The following is a 15,655-nucleotide window of genomic DNA, read 5'->3' as shown; positions in this document are numbered from 1 at the left end:
GGCTATATGTATACATATATCCCCTCTTTTTTGGATTTCCTTCCCATTTAGGTCACCACAGAGCACTGAGTAGAGTTCCCTGTGCTATACAGTAGGTTCTCCTCAGTTATCTATTTTATACATAGTAGTGTATGTATGTCAATCTCAAACTCCCAATTCATCCCACCCCCCAACATTCTACTACTATTTGATATGCTCCTCCGAAGTCTAAGACTTCCTAATATTGAACTTATCAGAGGAAAATGGGCTCTTTGGCATTCTGATTTTTGACATTTTAAAATATACTGAACTACTTATTACGGTGATTTAAGTGGAATAACAAAGTAGTTGAAGAAACCAGAGTTTCCAATGTATCAGAAACATACTATCATTACCTTAACTTGCTAATACTCCAACACGATTGTAACAATTTATACCATATTAGTTGGAGTTGGCCTTATCTACCACTGAGATTAAACCAGTTAACTGAAATCCAGTTAAAAAGAATCCATTTATTCTGAAAGCCTGTTATCTACAGGGAAGTCTAATCATTACCAAGACTCTGCACTACTCACTTGCTACGTTATCATTTGATTCCTTTCAAGGATCCTATTAAAAGAAATATTTCAATGCTAAAACGTAATGAATCTTATGAAAGTGAAGTGAAAAAGAGCCTTTGCACTACTAACTATATAGGGAGAAAATGTAGGCCAAGCAATGTATCTCAAATATCTGAAAATGGGAACAATGAATTTGTAAAGAATGAGGGTTTCTCTTAGCTCTCAATCAACTAGTTTAAAATTAAAATCAAAGGGTAAAAACTGTATATTATGATGAAGATGGATAAAAAACAGCAATAATCTCCCCACTCTTAACTTTAAGTTTTAAACTGCCTACTTAAAACTTCATTCACTCAGGACTCACTAATGAAAATATCTATAACAGAGTTTATACTGGAGTGGGACACGGGTTTACCAAAGGTAAACGCCATCAACAGTTACTCTCAAAAATGTATAACCCAAATAAAATTATGAGAAAACATATCCAAAATATGGAACTCTATACAACACAAAGGTCTGCTCTCTTCAAAATAAAAATCACGAGAAAAGACTCATAGATTTAAAAGAGACTAAAGACACAATGACTACATACTGAATTCAGTGTGAACCTTGATTCAATGTGGATGGGGGTGGGAGGGGGAGAGCTAAAGACATTCTGGATAGTTGGGAAATTTAAATGTAGACTATGTATTAGCTGATTACTATTGAACTCCATATTTCTTATGTATGGTAAATGGTACTGTGGTTATGTGAGAATAAATATCCTTACTCTTAAGAGATACAGGTTGAAATATCTGGGGTGACATGTCATAACATCTGCAAATTACTTTTTCATATAACTCAGCCAAAAAAGTATGTGCGCAAGCATGTGAATATAGAGACTGATAGGGAAATGTGGCAAAAACTTATCTGATGACTCCAGATGAAGTTATCTAGGTACTGATTGTACTATTCTTTCAGCTTTTTTTTGTAGAATAAAAAAGTTTCAAAAGAAAAAGTTGGAAGAAAAAGTATAAGTTAAGTTTGGGAGGGGGCACGCAGTAATGTGTTACAGGCAAATTTAATATGTTTTAAAGGATAATAAGATATATTAACATGGAAAAACAGTCACAGTTCAGTGAACTAAAGGAAGAGATCAGTAGCTTTACATTTATTGTCTTCCTTAATTCATTTCTTTGTGTGGGCACTGCTCTACTTTAAGAATGGCTAATGGTTCAGAAAACTCAACAGCTAACACCTTAGCAGGGATTACCTATCAGCCAGCTGAGAGATACAAATGTGTATTTCAGACTCCTTCTCTAAACAACAGAACCATATATCCATCTGATTACTTTAAAGAGATTCCCACTGAAACATAGTAAAAAGAATTCAAGTTCTACGAGTCTAAAGCCGCCAATCTGGTAATCATCATGTCCTATATCTAACCCATTTCCTCTTTTCTTCCTTTACTCCCAGTTTCATCAGTAAGCACAAATATCCCACTGCATGGCCCAAGACAAAGCTCCAGCAATACTGATTCCCCTCTCACCTCTACCACCCAATCAATCAATATGCCTATTTTTTCTATCCTTTGTCTTTCCTTTTGTCTGAAATGTAGCAACTACCTTCTAATTAATATGCCTCTAAAACTTCTGCCCTCCATTTAGTACTTCACCTTGCTGTCAAGTTATCTAGCATGCAAATTTGATCATTATTAAAAATATTAAAAATTCTAAAGGCTTCTCATTAGCAGCTGCTGCCAGTGTGAAGTCTACTTGAAATTTTTAGCAACAGAAGTTTAAATCTATACTCTTCAGCTCATATAAACGAACAAGCAGGGCTTAATCCTGAGAGACATTTGAAAGTTTAGTCTAAAGAAGGAGAAACTAAGCTTACTTGCAGCATATGGGGTATGTGGAAAAAAGTTTATGTTCATTTGAACAGTGAAAGGAAACCAAAAGAGAAGTTATGCACTGAGCTTCCACTAAAATGTTCCTCAGGAGTTAGGCTGTGAACTTTTCAAGTCAAGTTCACTGAAATTTGAAAAGAAGTAATCAAGATAATGAATATTCCTTGAATGATATTGACTCATGCCAATGTAGGAGACATCTGGAAGAATGTGAAGGAGAGTATGAAGATTAGTGCGTTTTAGAAAAATAGCTAGAATGTAGAAATTTCGAGATTTACTAAATGACTCAGATAAAGGACTTTATGGAATTGTAGGGCTCTAAAAGACCCACCTTGAATTTAAAAGTGCAAAGAAAAAAACAAGAGTGGTGATGACTTTTTAAAATAACCACAGGTAATTCATTCTCAAAATGATAATAAGGGATTAGCAGATGACAACAGGAGAGAACATCATGTCCCATTATTAATCACTCAGTGCAAATACAGCTCATAATCTCTTATAGTCCTACAAATTTTTCATAAATTTTGCATAAACTCATTGGTGTTGAAACTTGACCTGGGGCTTTTTATAGTTTTCACTTAGCTCATCAGAGTGACTATTTATATGTTTTACTGCAGAAATTTTAATGTGTTTGATGCTAGCACACTGCCACAAACTCTGGTGGGAGGGTAAAATAAATGTACTGTTTTACCTTTCTAAATCCAAAGAATTCTGAATACCAAAACACATTTGGCCTAAGGGGTTTAGGATAAAGGACTATGAAGCTGTAGTACTACTTCTATGAAGCCTTTCCTAAATGTTCCCCTCTCTCAGAAGCACTTTCCTCTATGCTCTCCCATTTTTTTTTTAAAAACAGTATCTCCATCATTAAAGCAAAGATCATGTGTTTGAACATTTTGACTATTTCCCCATTTATTTTAAGCAGCCTGAGAAGTGATCAGATCCTTCTGTCACCTAGCACTATACCTGAGTTCCAACTCAGTTCATAATGTAGATTAAACAAATAAAAGAATGAAAAGAACTGGGTAGAGCCGAGTGAATGACTGGGTAAGAAGGCACAAAGTAAATTTTGCTTAGATTCTTTATGGTTGGGCAGACTAACCATTTAACCATGAAAACCTAAAAGTCACACATTGTAAATTCACAGTATTTTAAGAACTATAAAAAAGCAATAATCTAGGGAGAAAGTTAAGGAAGAAGACTATCTTTGCAAATCTTCTCCATTCACTTGTTAGGTCTAGATGATGATGATTATTTTCTTAAACAGCCTACAATTCAGATGCTCAATGCATAGTGAATTAATGCTTTACTGAAAGATAATTCAAAGAAAAAGAAAAGGGAGGGTGTGTAACAACTGCAGTTCATATTAAAGACGGTTTAAAACACCAAATAAAGTGATAAAAATGGAAAATTCAAGCACACATCTAAAAGAAATGGAGAAATGACTGACAAGGTAAGTGGGGGTCAGACTGGAGATAGACATGGGGATTTTAAAGAAAGTTTACATCTGTGCCTTTGTACATTTAGAATAGTTGGTTGTCACTGGTGACCTCAGCAGAAGTGACAGGAGCATACAGAAAGTCAAATTGCTGTGGATGGTGGAGTGAACAGGAAGGAGATGAAGAAAATGACTCAAAGCAGAGGGAAGGAACTGCAAGGGAGAACCATTTCTTAAGAATTGGTATAGCTCACAAGCCAGAACAAATACCACTTCCCTTGTTGGCAAAATACTAGACTTGAGGACCAAAGCAATGATGTGGATATAACAGTTTTAAAGCGAAACTAAGCTTGTGGAAAAAGACTCCCTCTCTATTTCTGTAACAATATATATTCTCTGTGTTGTCCTCTGACCTTTATCTAGTTCACCTATTTGCTTTTCTTAAATAGAAGTACTCCCCCAAGTTCTGTCCCCAACTCCCCCCTCCTCTTCCTCTCAAGACAATCACGAACCACTAGGTAAAAGATCCCCTAGTCAGTCAGCTCTGACTTTGCTCTCTGGAATCCTGCATTTACTACAGCTTCTAATAAACAGCTCTATACAACTATTTTACTGGCTCCTCAAACCTGCCACTGTTTCAAAATGAAGCCCCATGCCACAGATATATCCAAGTGGCTTTTACATAAGACAGATATGGGCTTAAATCTCACTCTAACCAAATGGGTGACCATGGGATGCTGAGAGGCATACCTGAGATAGTCTGGGAAGCACTTTGCTCAGTGCCTAAGGACCAAGCTCAGTTTATTAACTAACATTACTAAACTATCTAGAAATCAGACTTGAAAACCCGAAGTATCTTTGATTCACTTCTTTATCTTATTATCCAGAAGCTAATTCTATCTATTTAACTGCTGGAAACATCTTTATGAAACTCAAATTAGATCGTATTAGTTAAAAACCTACCAAAAGCTCTCCAACAGAATAAACTTAAGTTGGGCACACAACACGTGATCTGCCACTAAGAACTTTTACAACTATATCTTATTCTACTACTCATCACACACATTGTGTGTGAGCACACTCAAGCCAGAATATACCACCAACTGTTGTCAACATATATACAGCAGAGCTGCATCATATAATACATTTAAGTTCGTGCAAATACACAGTAGGGAAGGAAGTCAGAAGGGAGGGCAGAGGAGGAGGTATTAGGGAGAAAATGAGAGCAGGTGGAAGAGAAGATGATCTGAGGCGAGTATGCATTTACCACTCCTCTAAGCAGCCAGACTTCCCCTGAGTCGCTCACAATGTAAGCAGCTTACCATGCTGAGTATGATTTTAGTAGTTAGTGCAACAGGGCCTCTCCACTTAAGTTGAGTATTTTGTCTGGAGCTCTACTGAAGAAAAGGGATTTATTCCCTCACTGAAGGAAAACATGACTGTGTTGGACTGAAGGAGACATGGTATGTATATAAACTATTGTTTTATGGATGAACTTGGGAATCTTTCTGACGGTGCAAGAGTCTGGTCTTAAGTTGGCTTTAGGTGCTATACCTCTCTTCTCTCCCTGCCTCCACATCTTTACCCTTCACACAAAATATCTGCTCCCCAAAATACACAGACTTCTCTGACTCCGTGGGGCTGGAAAGAATTGAGTGGGTCTGTTGTATTTCTTTCAATCTATTTATTTGTATGCACTAACTTTTACTTCAAGATAGGAACTATGCCATATACACATATACATACCCTCTCAGTGCCTAGCTCAGAGCCTTGTATACAGTCAGCAAATATTCATTAAATGAAAGAAAGTACAAACAAAAGAAAGAGAGCAATGTTGGCTGGTGAAAAGTATACTTTCAGTAATAGATGAATGACTGTATTTTAAAAAGGAAGTTTATAGAGTAAGGCCTAAGGGTCTGGATTTATGGTTAACATTTTCAATCTGCATGATGACAAACAGAGCTTGCTAATCATATCTCGTGACAACCCAGGCTGGGAACAGAATTCTTAATATAATGAAGAATACAATCAAGATTCAAATGATCGGACATTTTGTAGCACAGAGTAAAAATGGAATAAGGTAAGTGTGTAAGTGCATTTACTTTGGCTAAAAAAATGTAAGGAAGGTATGAGGAACAACAGTACCACCAGTAATTTTAAGTCAAAAAATATTCAAGGGCTTCCCTGGTGGCGCAGTGGTTGAGAGTCCGCCTGCCGATGCAGGGGACACGGGTTCGTGCCCCGGTCCGGGAAGATCCCACATGCCGCGGAGCGGCTGGGCCCGTGAGCCATGGCTGCTGGGCCTGCGCGTCTGGAGCCTGTGCTCTGCAATGGGAGAGGCCACAACAGTGAGAGGCACGCGTACCGCAAAAAAAAAAAAAAAAAATCAAATTATGTGCATCCAGTTTTAACACAAGGCAACCTTAAGATAAAGATAATGCAAGTGTCAATGCTCAACATTTCAAATATTAAGAGGGACAATGATAAACTGGAAGGAGTCTAGAAGGACGACAAGGATGATGGGGGTGAGCGGGATGAAAAGATGATAGAGGTCAGATGTTTAAATTACCGAAGACCAGATAGGAAGAAGAGAATATGACAATAATCTTTTCTCTGATTCCTTTTTCCCTCTTCCCCCAATATCCAATCTGTGAGCAAGTGCCGTGAGCTTTTAGCTCTACCACAGCCCCTACTTTAATCCCTCTTTCTACCCCCTTGGGTTAATGTCTGTCCAGGATGGTCTATCCTGTTGCAACTGCCTCCTAACTGACCCCCTACACACACTTCTAAACTTGCCCCTTGGAATCTGTTCTCTACAAAGCAACCAGATTCATTTTCTTAAAGTTTAAATCAGAACCCATCCCTCTCCTGCTTAAAATCCTCTAATGGTAACCTGTAACACCCTGAATTGATTTATAAACTTACCATGTTCTAAAAGTCCATGTACAATCTGGTTCCTGGTCAGTTCATTGAGCTTATTATTACCCCTCTCTCTCATTCTGCCATAGTCATACTGGCCTTTTTGCCCAATAAACATGCCAAAGTTGTTCCCAATTCAGTCTTCACTTGCTCCCTGGGCCTGAAATGGTGTACCCCTAGATCTCTGCATGGTTGACTCCATCTCATTATTCAGGTCTAAACACAAAACTCATCTTCCCAGACACCTTCCCTGACCATTTTAGAAAAAGCAGCACTCTCACCCTCACCCCCCAAATATTATCTATTTTCTCTTAGTCATATTATTTATCAGTAATTTATTCAACTGTCTGGAGGTCTGTCTTGCTCCACTAGAATTTAAGTCCTCTGGGGTCTGGGATTTTAACTTATACACTATGTCTATCCTTAGAGCCTAGAATAGTGTTTGGTATAGAGTTGGTTCTCAAACACTTGCTGAATGGGATTTGATCTAAATCCCAAATATATTTAGGGAATTGGAACCAAATGACAGATAGATTATAGGCCAATTTGTAAAGACCTTTCAAGAATTATAGTGAGGTAATGAGAATGTTCAAGAAGTTGCTGGATGCCCACAAATTATAGATGTTATAGAAGGGATTACTGCAGAAGTCCTGACTAAATGACCTCTAAAATCCTTTCCGATTATAAAATCCTAACCTATCCAAAATGTAATGAGTCGCTTTCAGTCTTCATAGCTGTTACATATAAATAGTTTCTATACTGTACCATCCCTTTACCGTCAGGTGACCTGAACCAGCCTCTAGTTTATGCTTATTTCCAACTTACTAAATATCTTCAGTGACTTCACGTAATATTTTCTCCCAAAAGTAACCCTGAACTTAATATTCAGAGCAAAAGACCAATCTGAGATATAACAGGATAACCCCATTACCAATTACATTTATAGAGTATGGTACCTAAGATCCAACTTTTTAAGGGTTTGTACATCACCTGCTATGATTTGCTTTTTGTTACCTTTTGTCTCCCCCTACCACTTCTGCCCAGGACTAGAAAAACTAGTGCAAATGATAAAGGAATAAGATAATCCACAGGCATGTTACCTTGACCCCACAATTTTTGTTTGAATAAAATTTTAGATTTAGGTTTGAAATCACTTTAATAAGTTAGGATTCCTTTCAAAAGACAGTAGTTTGAAAACAACATGCTGACCAAATTAATATAGCTGTAGGAAAAATACTTAAGGTAAGTACTATTTTAACTAAGATGAAGACAAACTTATTTTATCAGTGAGTATAAAGCAGTGTATTTCAAAATGAGTTTTTGAGATCAATTCTTCAAAGATACTGGTCAAACAAATACGTTTGGGAAATACAATACATTATAACCCTTCTCCCCCACACAAAAAATAATACCAACTTTACAGTCTCTAACACATTTTACAAAAAATTAGAAAATAAAGGACTTGTTGAACTTTATATAATCCATCGTTTCCCATATTTCTTTGACCAGAATTCCCCACCTTTTGGGGTTAGATGTAATACTGGCAGAAAACACAGTTTAGGGAAACACTGCTATATAGCACTGTTTGAAAATATTACTTCTAAATAGATTTATAAAAATAGCTAGGATAGAAACTGTGACAATAAATGAGAAGGTTACTGGGGTATATGTATTCAAATATACTTGAATTAAGTGTTTAAAGCAGGTAAGAAAAGGGACAATTATAAGATGGATGATTTAATTAAAAATTTTAAAATTAACGTTTAAGTCAAATCCCTATATTAAATGCTAATTTCTCTGTATCAGAAAATATTTTTGTGATGCCATTCCCTCGCCCTGATACTAAGTGCAGTCTTTCAATATTAAAACTAAAGTTCTCCTAGGAACTGAGTGGTTCAGCACAGGTCTGTTTGTGAATCTGCTGGTTTAGAATTATTTGTGCCTTTGTTCCTCTTTGTACCATAGTGTACTGACTATGGGGAAGGGAAAAATACTTTTAACATGTGGATTCTCTTATATTACATTTTGCTAGACATCTGGACCATTTTGTTTTGATGTCAACATAAGTCTATGGCGGGGGGGGGGGGGGAAGTACTGAATAGTTAACACTCCCCAAAAAGAGAGGGACTACAGCAGTTTTAGAAAGCACTTACTTAATCATTTCAAAAAGCTTTGGATCTGAGACCTTGATATTTCGTGCCATATTCCAGGAAAGATGAACCATGGGTACTATTGACTTCACACTTTGCAATTTGTTCCATTCGTACCGTTCCACTGCCAATTTATACTGGCAGGCTAGGAAAAAAAAAACAGTTATAAAGCAACCCAAAGTACCAAAGATATGAAGATAACCATTATCACCTTCTCAGGTGACATCATCAACACCAATTCTGAAAATCTCAAAACATTACAAAAATATTTTTAATGTTTTTTGATAATTGTGGTAATAATAATAGTAGCGATCATGTAAAGAGTGCTTACTAGAACTCTGTGCCACGCATTTGTTTTCTGAGATATTTCGATACATTATACCACTTAATCTTTACCATTACCTTATTAATTTTATCATTTCCATTATACAGATGAAGAAATTGAGGCCCAGAGAGGTTATATAACTTGCCCAAAGTTGCAAAAGCCAGGTCCTGGTCCTAATCCAGGTCTATCTGGCTCCAGAGGCCATATTCTTAATCTTAAATATCTACTGCCTGAAGGCAGGCATAATTCAAACAGATTTTGACATAACAGGGCTATTCATATGACATACCAGATAAAAGAAAAATTTCAAAGAATGAAATTTGTACTTTGCTTTCTCCCATAAAGGGTTTCCTTTAAAAACCAAGCACTCTAAATATTATTAAAAGTACCTCTTGTACGTAACGACATAAATTTGTTATTTGCTGAGATCTACAGTCTTGGATTTCTATTTGTTAACTTAGTATCTTGTACTACAAATTAAAATTTTACTCAAGGAGACATTCTTCCTCCAATTTTTAGTGAGTTATATTCCAAGAAAAAAAAGAATAAGCCCATCAGATAGAATCCTTTATAAACTAAAGATTTTAGTTAGTGTTTTTTTTTTGAAAGCATATTCTTTAAAATACCTGTAAGTGGACCAACATTCCAAGCAATGTTGTTGCACCAGCCAATAGCCTGAACCCAATGCACAGTGCCTGCATTTATCCAGACCAAATCTCCAGGTCGCTGAATAAACCTATACACTGGAACATTTGCTTCATAAAGATCTTCAAGGTTGGGCCACCAAGAACCCATTAGGAAATTCAAATTATTTCTGGAATAAGAAAAAATATTGCAAATGGATCAAGTACTTTAATAAGCTCATTATAAGACTGAAAGACATTATCAAAAGTTTTTAAAAATATGCTCATTCATTGCACTTGAAACTTTCTGCTTATGCAATAAGGAACTGCAGTATGTAAAGTGAGTGAAGTTACAGTTAGGTAGTAGATGACTTATCCAAAGATCAGTATTACTACCTTCCACTGATTTTTCAAAGATCCAAATGAAATCAAAAGCTATTTTTAAGTAACACTTATATATATTAACCTTTAATTTCATTTAACTACAGACTATTTTGATCAAACCCTTCTCCTTGGCACATTTAGAAATCTCTAACAGGTAAATGGAAGGTGGAGTTGGCATCAAGTCATCTAAATCCATAAACAGGAATGCCATGGCAGATATAAGTTCAATGTCTGAGGAAAAGCAGAATAGAAAACAGAAATGTTCTGTACTGCTGTTTTGAATCTTAAGCAGGAAAGGGAGCAGCACATCAGTCTCTGTACTGTTTTGATGACTAGTTGACTGAAACTATGCAGGTGAAAAAAAACTTCATCAAAAATGAACATACATGCATAAATAACAATCATCACTACCACCACCCCACCGATACTTTGGAAACATTCTAAAGATAATATTACTAAGCTTTTCCTTTAAAATCTGGCTTCGTATTCTACGTCATCATGACATGATACGAAGTATTTTTTAAACTACATACAATGCAGAAAAACTTGCCTATAAAGCCAAATATGGTTATAAACACAAATCCTAGTCCTGCTTAACCCATGTGTTGTTATAAAATTAGAAAAAACTTTCTAACCAAAAGCAGGCAAGCAACCAAGACCACCTAATAATCAATAGCTAAGTTGAAAAAACAAAAAAATCAAACTTACAAAAAAAAAAAAAAAAAAAATCAAGCATCCTCTTTATCATATAGTCAAGTGAATGGTTATTTCATAACAGATATTATCTAAAGTCAAAACAAACTCAACAGACATGGTCAAATCAGTTAATATCAAAGGAAGTATCCTTATGTGAAACAAAATTACACTGAAATGCAGAGGTAGCAAGTGCTATTTCTGCAACTTAGTTAAATTTACCTAACCCTTCAGACTTTTTTTTTATTATCCACATGTTCAAGCTTTTTAGACATTATCTGCCTATTCTAATTATTCTTTATTCTCAGGTTACCTCTCTATTCAGATAGGAAAGAAAACTAAATCCTAACAATAGTCAATCCCTACTCAGAAATAATGAGCAAGGATCACTGTACTGCAGATGCAATAATATACTACTATCTCAAAGTTTAAGAAATAAAAATATTCCTGCAGCACAACAGAGATTTCCTACATGACACAGTTCTTTCTCTGCTACCACTAGATTGCTGGTCCAGTATAGATTAAAGTAGATCAAGTTATTTCATCACAGCATTTGAAACTTTAAAATTCCACATCTTGAGCTTTCTTAGATTAAAGGAAACCTATACATTAGATAGTATAGACAATAAAAGGTGATTATCTTTTGCTTGTATATAAAGCAATTTTGGATTATTATGGTTGTTTTTGCAACTATATTTACACTTCATACTAAATCAAGATATTTATGGCAACCATCTTTTAACCCAAAATTTAAATATTATAAATTAGTATGTGGAATATGTGTATAATTAGTTTTCAAAGTCTCTCATATGTCAATGTTTTTGGTGGTTTTTTTCTCTCTTTATCTTGCTGGGCTGGGGGGAATAACACCGAATGTATGTATAATTTATGTGTTTAACCATAATAATTTTCCAATTTTTAATGGAAAAAATACCAGGTTCTTAAGTAATGGAGTATTTTTTTAAAACACAATAAGACAAATAATTAAATTTAAATCAATGAAAACAATTCCAAGGTACCCTTTAACACAAGATAATTAAATGAACAGTTTCTAGGATTATAAGGAAAGGAACATTTCCACTATGAATTCTTTGAATTCTAGAAACAAAATCTGAAGCTGCTGTTTAAATTTTATAAAATTCCTTTATAGGAAAAGTTGTCAATGTAGTTTTAAAAGAATTTATATCATGATGATATAGCAAAGAGTAATACGTTCAAGCTTGTGTTATTAACCACCTATAAGGGTACTCAATTACAGAATTCCTTCCACTTCTAAAACCATTTATAGTAGAACAATTTTTCTTGGAATACAGATCTTTCACATGAACAAGTATTTACACATCAATTGTTTAATGAATCCAGTAAACAACTCAACTTTCTATCCCCTAAATTCAAGACTATTACTACTACATGAAGCGGTTTCAAGGCATCTTTCTTAAAGTATTCCCAATAACACAAAATAATAGGTTTGTAATCAAATCATTTTATATGAATTTTCTGCTGAATGGTAAGTGAAAACTGGTTACATGCATTAGGATATCCAGCTTAGTAAGCTGCCCTTTACAGTTACTATTTTTGAATAATTATGTTTAAAGAAAATTCAGTTTGGAAACCTACTTTTCACAGAAGTCATTCAGAACACCCCAGTAACCTTCAGGAACAACAAACCATTCACAGTCACCTGGACCAATATTTATGTTAACTGAACAGAAATTGTTATTTTCTTGATGACCTGAAATGTGAAAAGAAAAAAAGAATCAGCAGACAATAAATTCTATAGAAAAATGTGTCTTTAGAAATGGAACCTTGGAAATGTTCAACAGAGAATGCTCCAGTGGTATTCAATAGTTTATCTGTATAGCATTTTTGTGTCAAGTCTAGTTTTAGAGCTGAGTTTGGTCAACTCCTAACTTAATTCAGTAGGAGCTTCTGTGGAAGATAACCTAAATCATGGTTAAAAGCTTAGGTTTTGAAGCCAGGTTCCTTGGCTTAGTCATTCTGTGAACCTGGGCAAGTTTCTAAACCTCTGACTCAGTTTCCTGTAAGATTTGATGATAATGATTCTGATAAGTCAATGGGTTGTTTTGAGGATCAATGAAGTAAGGACTGCTTCTAATAGTGCCTAATACATGGTATGTAATAAATATTAGCTATTATTGATATTGTTACCACTTCTTACTTGTGAACTAATTCCCATTTCTCACAAGTAGTATTAGGACATCAGTACAGAGGCAGGAAGTCTAATTTTCAAAATGTAGCTGCAGGAGTGGTATGAACAAAGATGGCAGAGCAGGGAACTTTGGGGGAACTCGCCAGAAACACACACACACACACACACACACACACACACACACACACACAATCTAGTGAAAACTGTCAGAAGCAACCTTACCAGAAATCTGGACAATAAGTCAAAGATTTACAGCACCAAACAACTGACAAAAAGATAAAGTGACTTAAACACAGTAGGAGATCTTTATGTAACCTACCTTATCTCTACCTCCACCACCGGTGTGGCATTGGACTTTAAAGAGTAGTTTGTATTGCTAGTGTGAGTGTCCCTGGTTCTGGAGGGAGCAGAGTAATCTTGTTCCCAAAGAACTGTGTTCTTCTGTTTTGTCTATGCTGCAGTTTCTCCAAAAGACTGACAGAAGGGACTTCTCTATGTTTTACCTACCTCAGTACTCTATCAGGGCAAAGCATTTCAATGGAGGAGGAGCCCCCCAAAAACACTGTAAGACTAAAGAACAAGCTGATACCACCAAGGACAAAAACAAAACAAAATAACCAGTTGGGGCAAACAATAGACATGCCAAAGGCTTGGAAGGAAAAGCTGGGGAGTGAAATTTTAGGGGAATAAAGGCTTTGAAAAGTCCCTGTGTGTACTGTAGAATTTAGAAGCCAAACGCATACGCAGGGCAAGAGGTATGCTCAGAAAAAAACCTAAGAAGACCATAAACTAACCTCTCACTGACCTTTGGGCTCAGTGCAAGCAAGGAAGTAAAAGCTAAAGTAGAGTTGTAAGCAGCATGGCTAAGTATAGAAGGAGTGACTCAAAATGGAGGCAATCGGGACTTCCCTGGTGGTCCAGTGGGTAAGACTCTGCACTCCCAATGCAGGGTCCCAGGGTTTGATCCCTGGTCCAGGAACTAGATCCCACATGCATATACTGCAACTAAGAGTTCGCATGCCGCAACTAAGAAGCCCATGTGCCACAACTATGAAGCCGCATGCCACGACTAAAAGATCTCGAGTGCTGCGATGAAGACCTGGCGCAGCCAAAGTAAAATAAATAAATAAATAAATAACATGGAAGCAATCTGCAAAGACCTACAGAATTCTTTTTTCTTTTTCCCAGTCTGCTTTCCTTTTTTGGCCACCAGGCATTTAAAGAAATCCCTGTCATATCACGGCTGAGATAATTAATAGAAAGGAGACTTCAGTGCCCACACACGACAAGGAATACAGTCTTTGCAAAAATAGTGTGAATACTATATATAAAATAGATAACTAACAAGGATAACTAGTAACTACTGTATAACTCTACTCAATACTCTGTAATGGCCTATATGAGAAAACAATCTAAAAAAGAGCAGATATACGTATATGTATAACAGAAAAAAAAATAGTGTGGAAAGTCACTAAACAAAGAGATGACTGAAGCCCACAGCAAGCAACAACAACAAATCTTAGAGAGGAGAATCTGATTTCTGTAACTGCTGCATCATAATATTCAAAATGTCAAAACACTAGCAGAGCACTATGCTAAAGGTACAAAGACTTCAGAGACTACATGACTACAGCCTACAGAGAATATACTCAAATACTTGAAGTCAGTTTTCAACAAAAAATCATGAGGCATGTAAAGAAACAAGAAAGTATTGTTCCGTCACCAAAAGAAAAGGAAAAAAAAAGAAAGAAAGAAATTAACAAAAGCTATTCCTGAAAAGGCACAGACACTGGACTTACTAGGCAAACACTTTATATCAACTATCTTAAAATATGTGTAAAGAGCTAAAGAAAACCATGTAAAAGAACAAAAGGAAGGACTTCCCTGGTGGTGCAGTGGTTAAGAATCCACCTGCCAATGCAGGGGACACGTGTTTGAGCCCTGGTCCGGGAAGATCCCACATACTGCGGAGCAACTAAGCCCGTACATCACAACTACTGAAGCCTGCGCACCTAGAGCCCGTGCTCTGCAGCAAGAGAAGCCACCGCAATGAGAAGCCTGCACGCTGCAACAAAGAGTAGCCCCCACTCACCACAACGAGAGAAAGTCCGCACAAAGCAAGGGAGACCCAACGCAGTCGAAAAAATAAATTGAAAAAAAAAGAAAAGAACAAAAGGAAACAAGGAGAATGATATCTCAACAAACAGATTATCAATGAAGAGACAGAAATCATAATAAGGAAGGAAATAAATGAAGCTGGAAAATATAATAAATGAAATGAATTCACTAGTGGGCTTCTCAACAGCAGATGTGAACAGGCTAAAGAAAGAATCAGCAAACTTATAGATAGGTCAAATGAAACTATACATTCTGGGGAGAGGAAAGCAAACAATGAAAAAAAATTCACAGACCCTAAGAGACCTGTGCGACACCATCAAATATGTTAACATATGCACTGTGGGAGTCCCAGAGGAAGAAGAGAAAAGGGCAATAAGAATATTTGAAGAAATGATGGTCAAAAACTTC

At 36.2% G+C, this 15,655-nt stretch overlaps 1 protein-coding gene across 10 annotated transcripts in view; it reads right to left on the bottom strand.

Moving 5' to 3' along the window:
- KDM6A (lysine demethylase 6A) overlaps positions 1–15,655 on the bottom strand; it is a 208,997-nt gene that overhangs the window by 11,924 nt on the left and 181,418 nt on the right. For all 10 annotated transcript variants that reach the window (XM_032620736.1, XM_032620727.1, XM_032620729.1 and 7 more), the window contains 3 exons: positions 12,577–12,691; positions 9,886–10,073; positions 8,938–9,079 (listed from right to left, as the gene is read on the bottom strand). In XM_032620736.1, coding sequence (XP_032476627.1) covers positions 8,938–9,079; positions 9,886–10,073; positions 12,577–12,691 — 445 coding nt within the window. The remainder of the gene's footprint in view (positions 1–8,937; positions 9,080–9,885; positions 10,074–12,576; positions 12,692–15,655) is intronic.

Source organism: Phocoena sinus, chromosome X, assembly GCF_008692025.1.
Source record: "Phocoena sinus isolate mPhoSin1 chromosome X, mPhoSin1.pri, whole genome shotgun sequence".
NCBI lineage: Eukaryota > Metazoa > Chordata > Mammalia > Artiodactyla > Phocoenidae > Phocoena > Phocoena sinus.
This window is presented reverse-complemented; position numbering and strand designations above follow the sequence as displayed.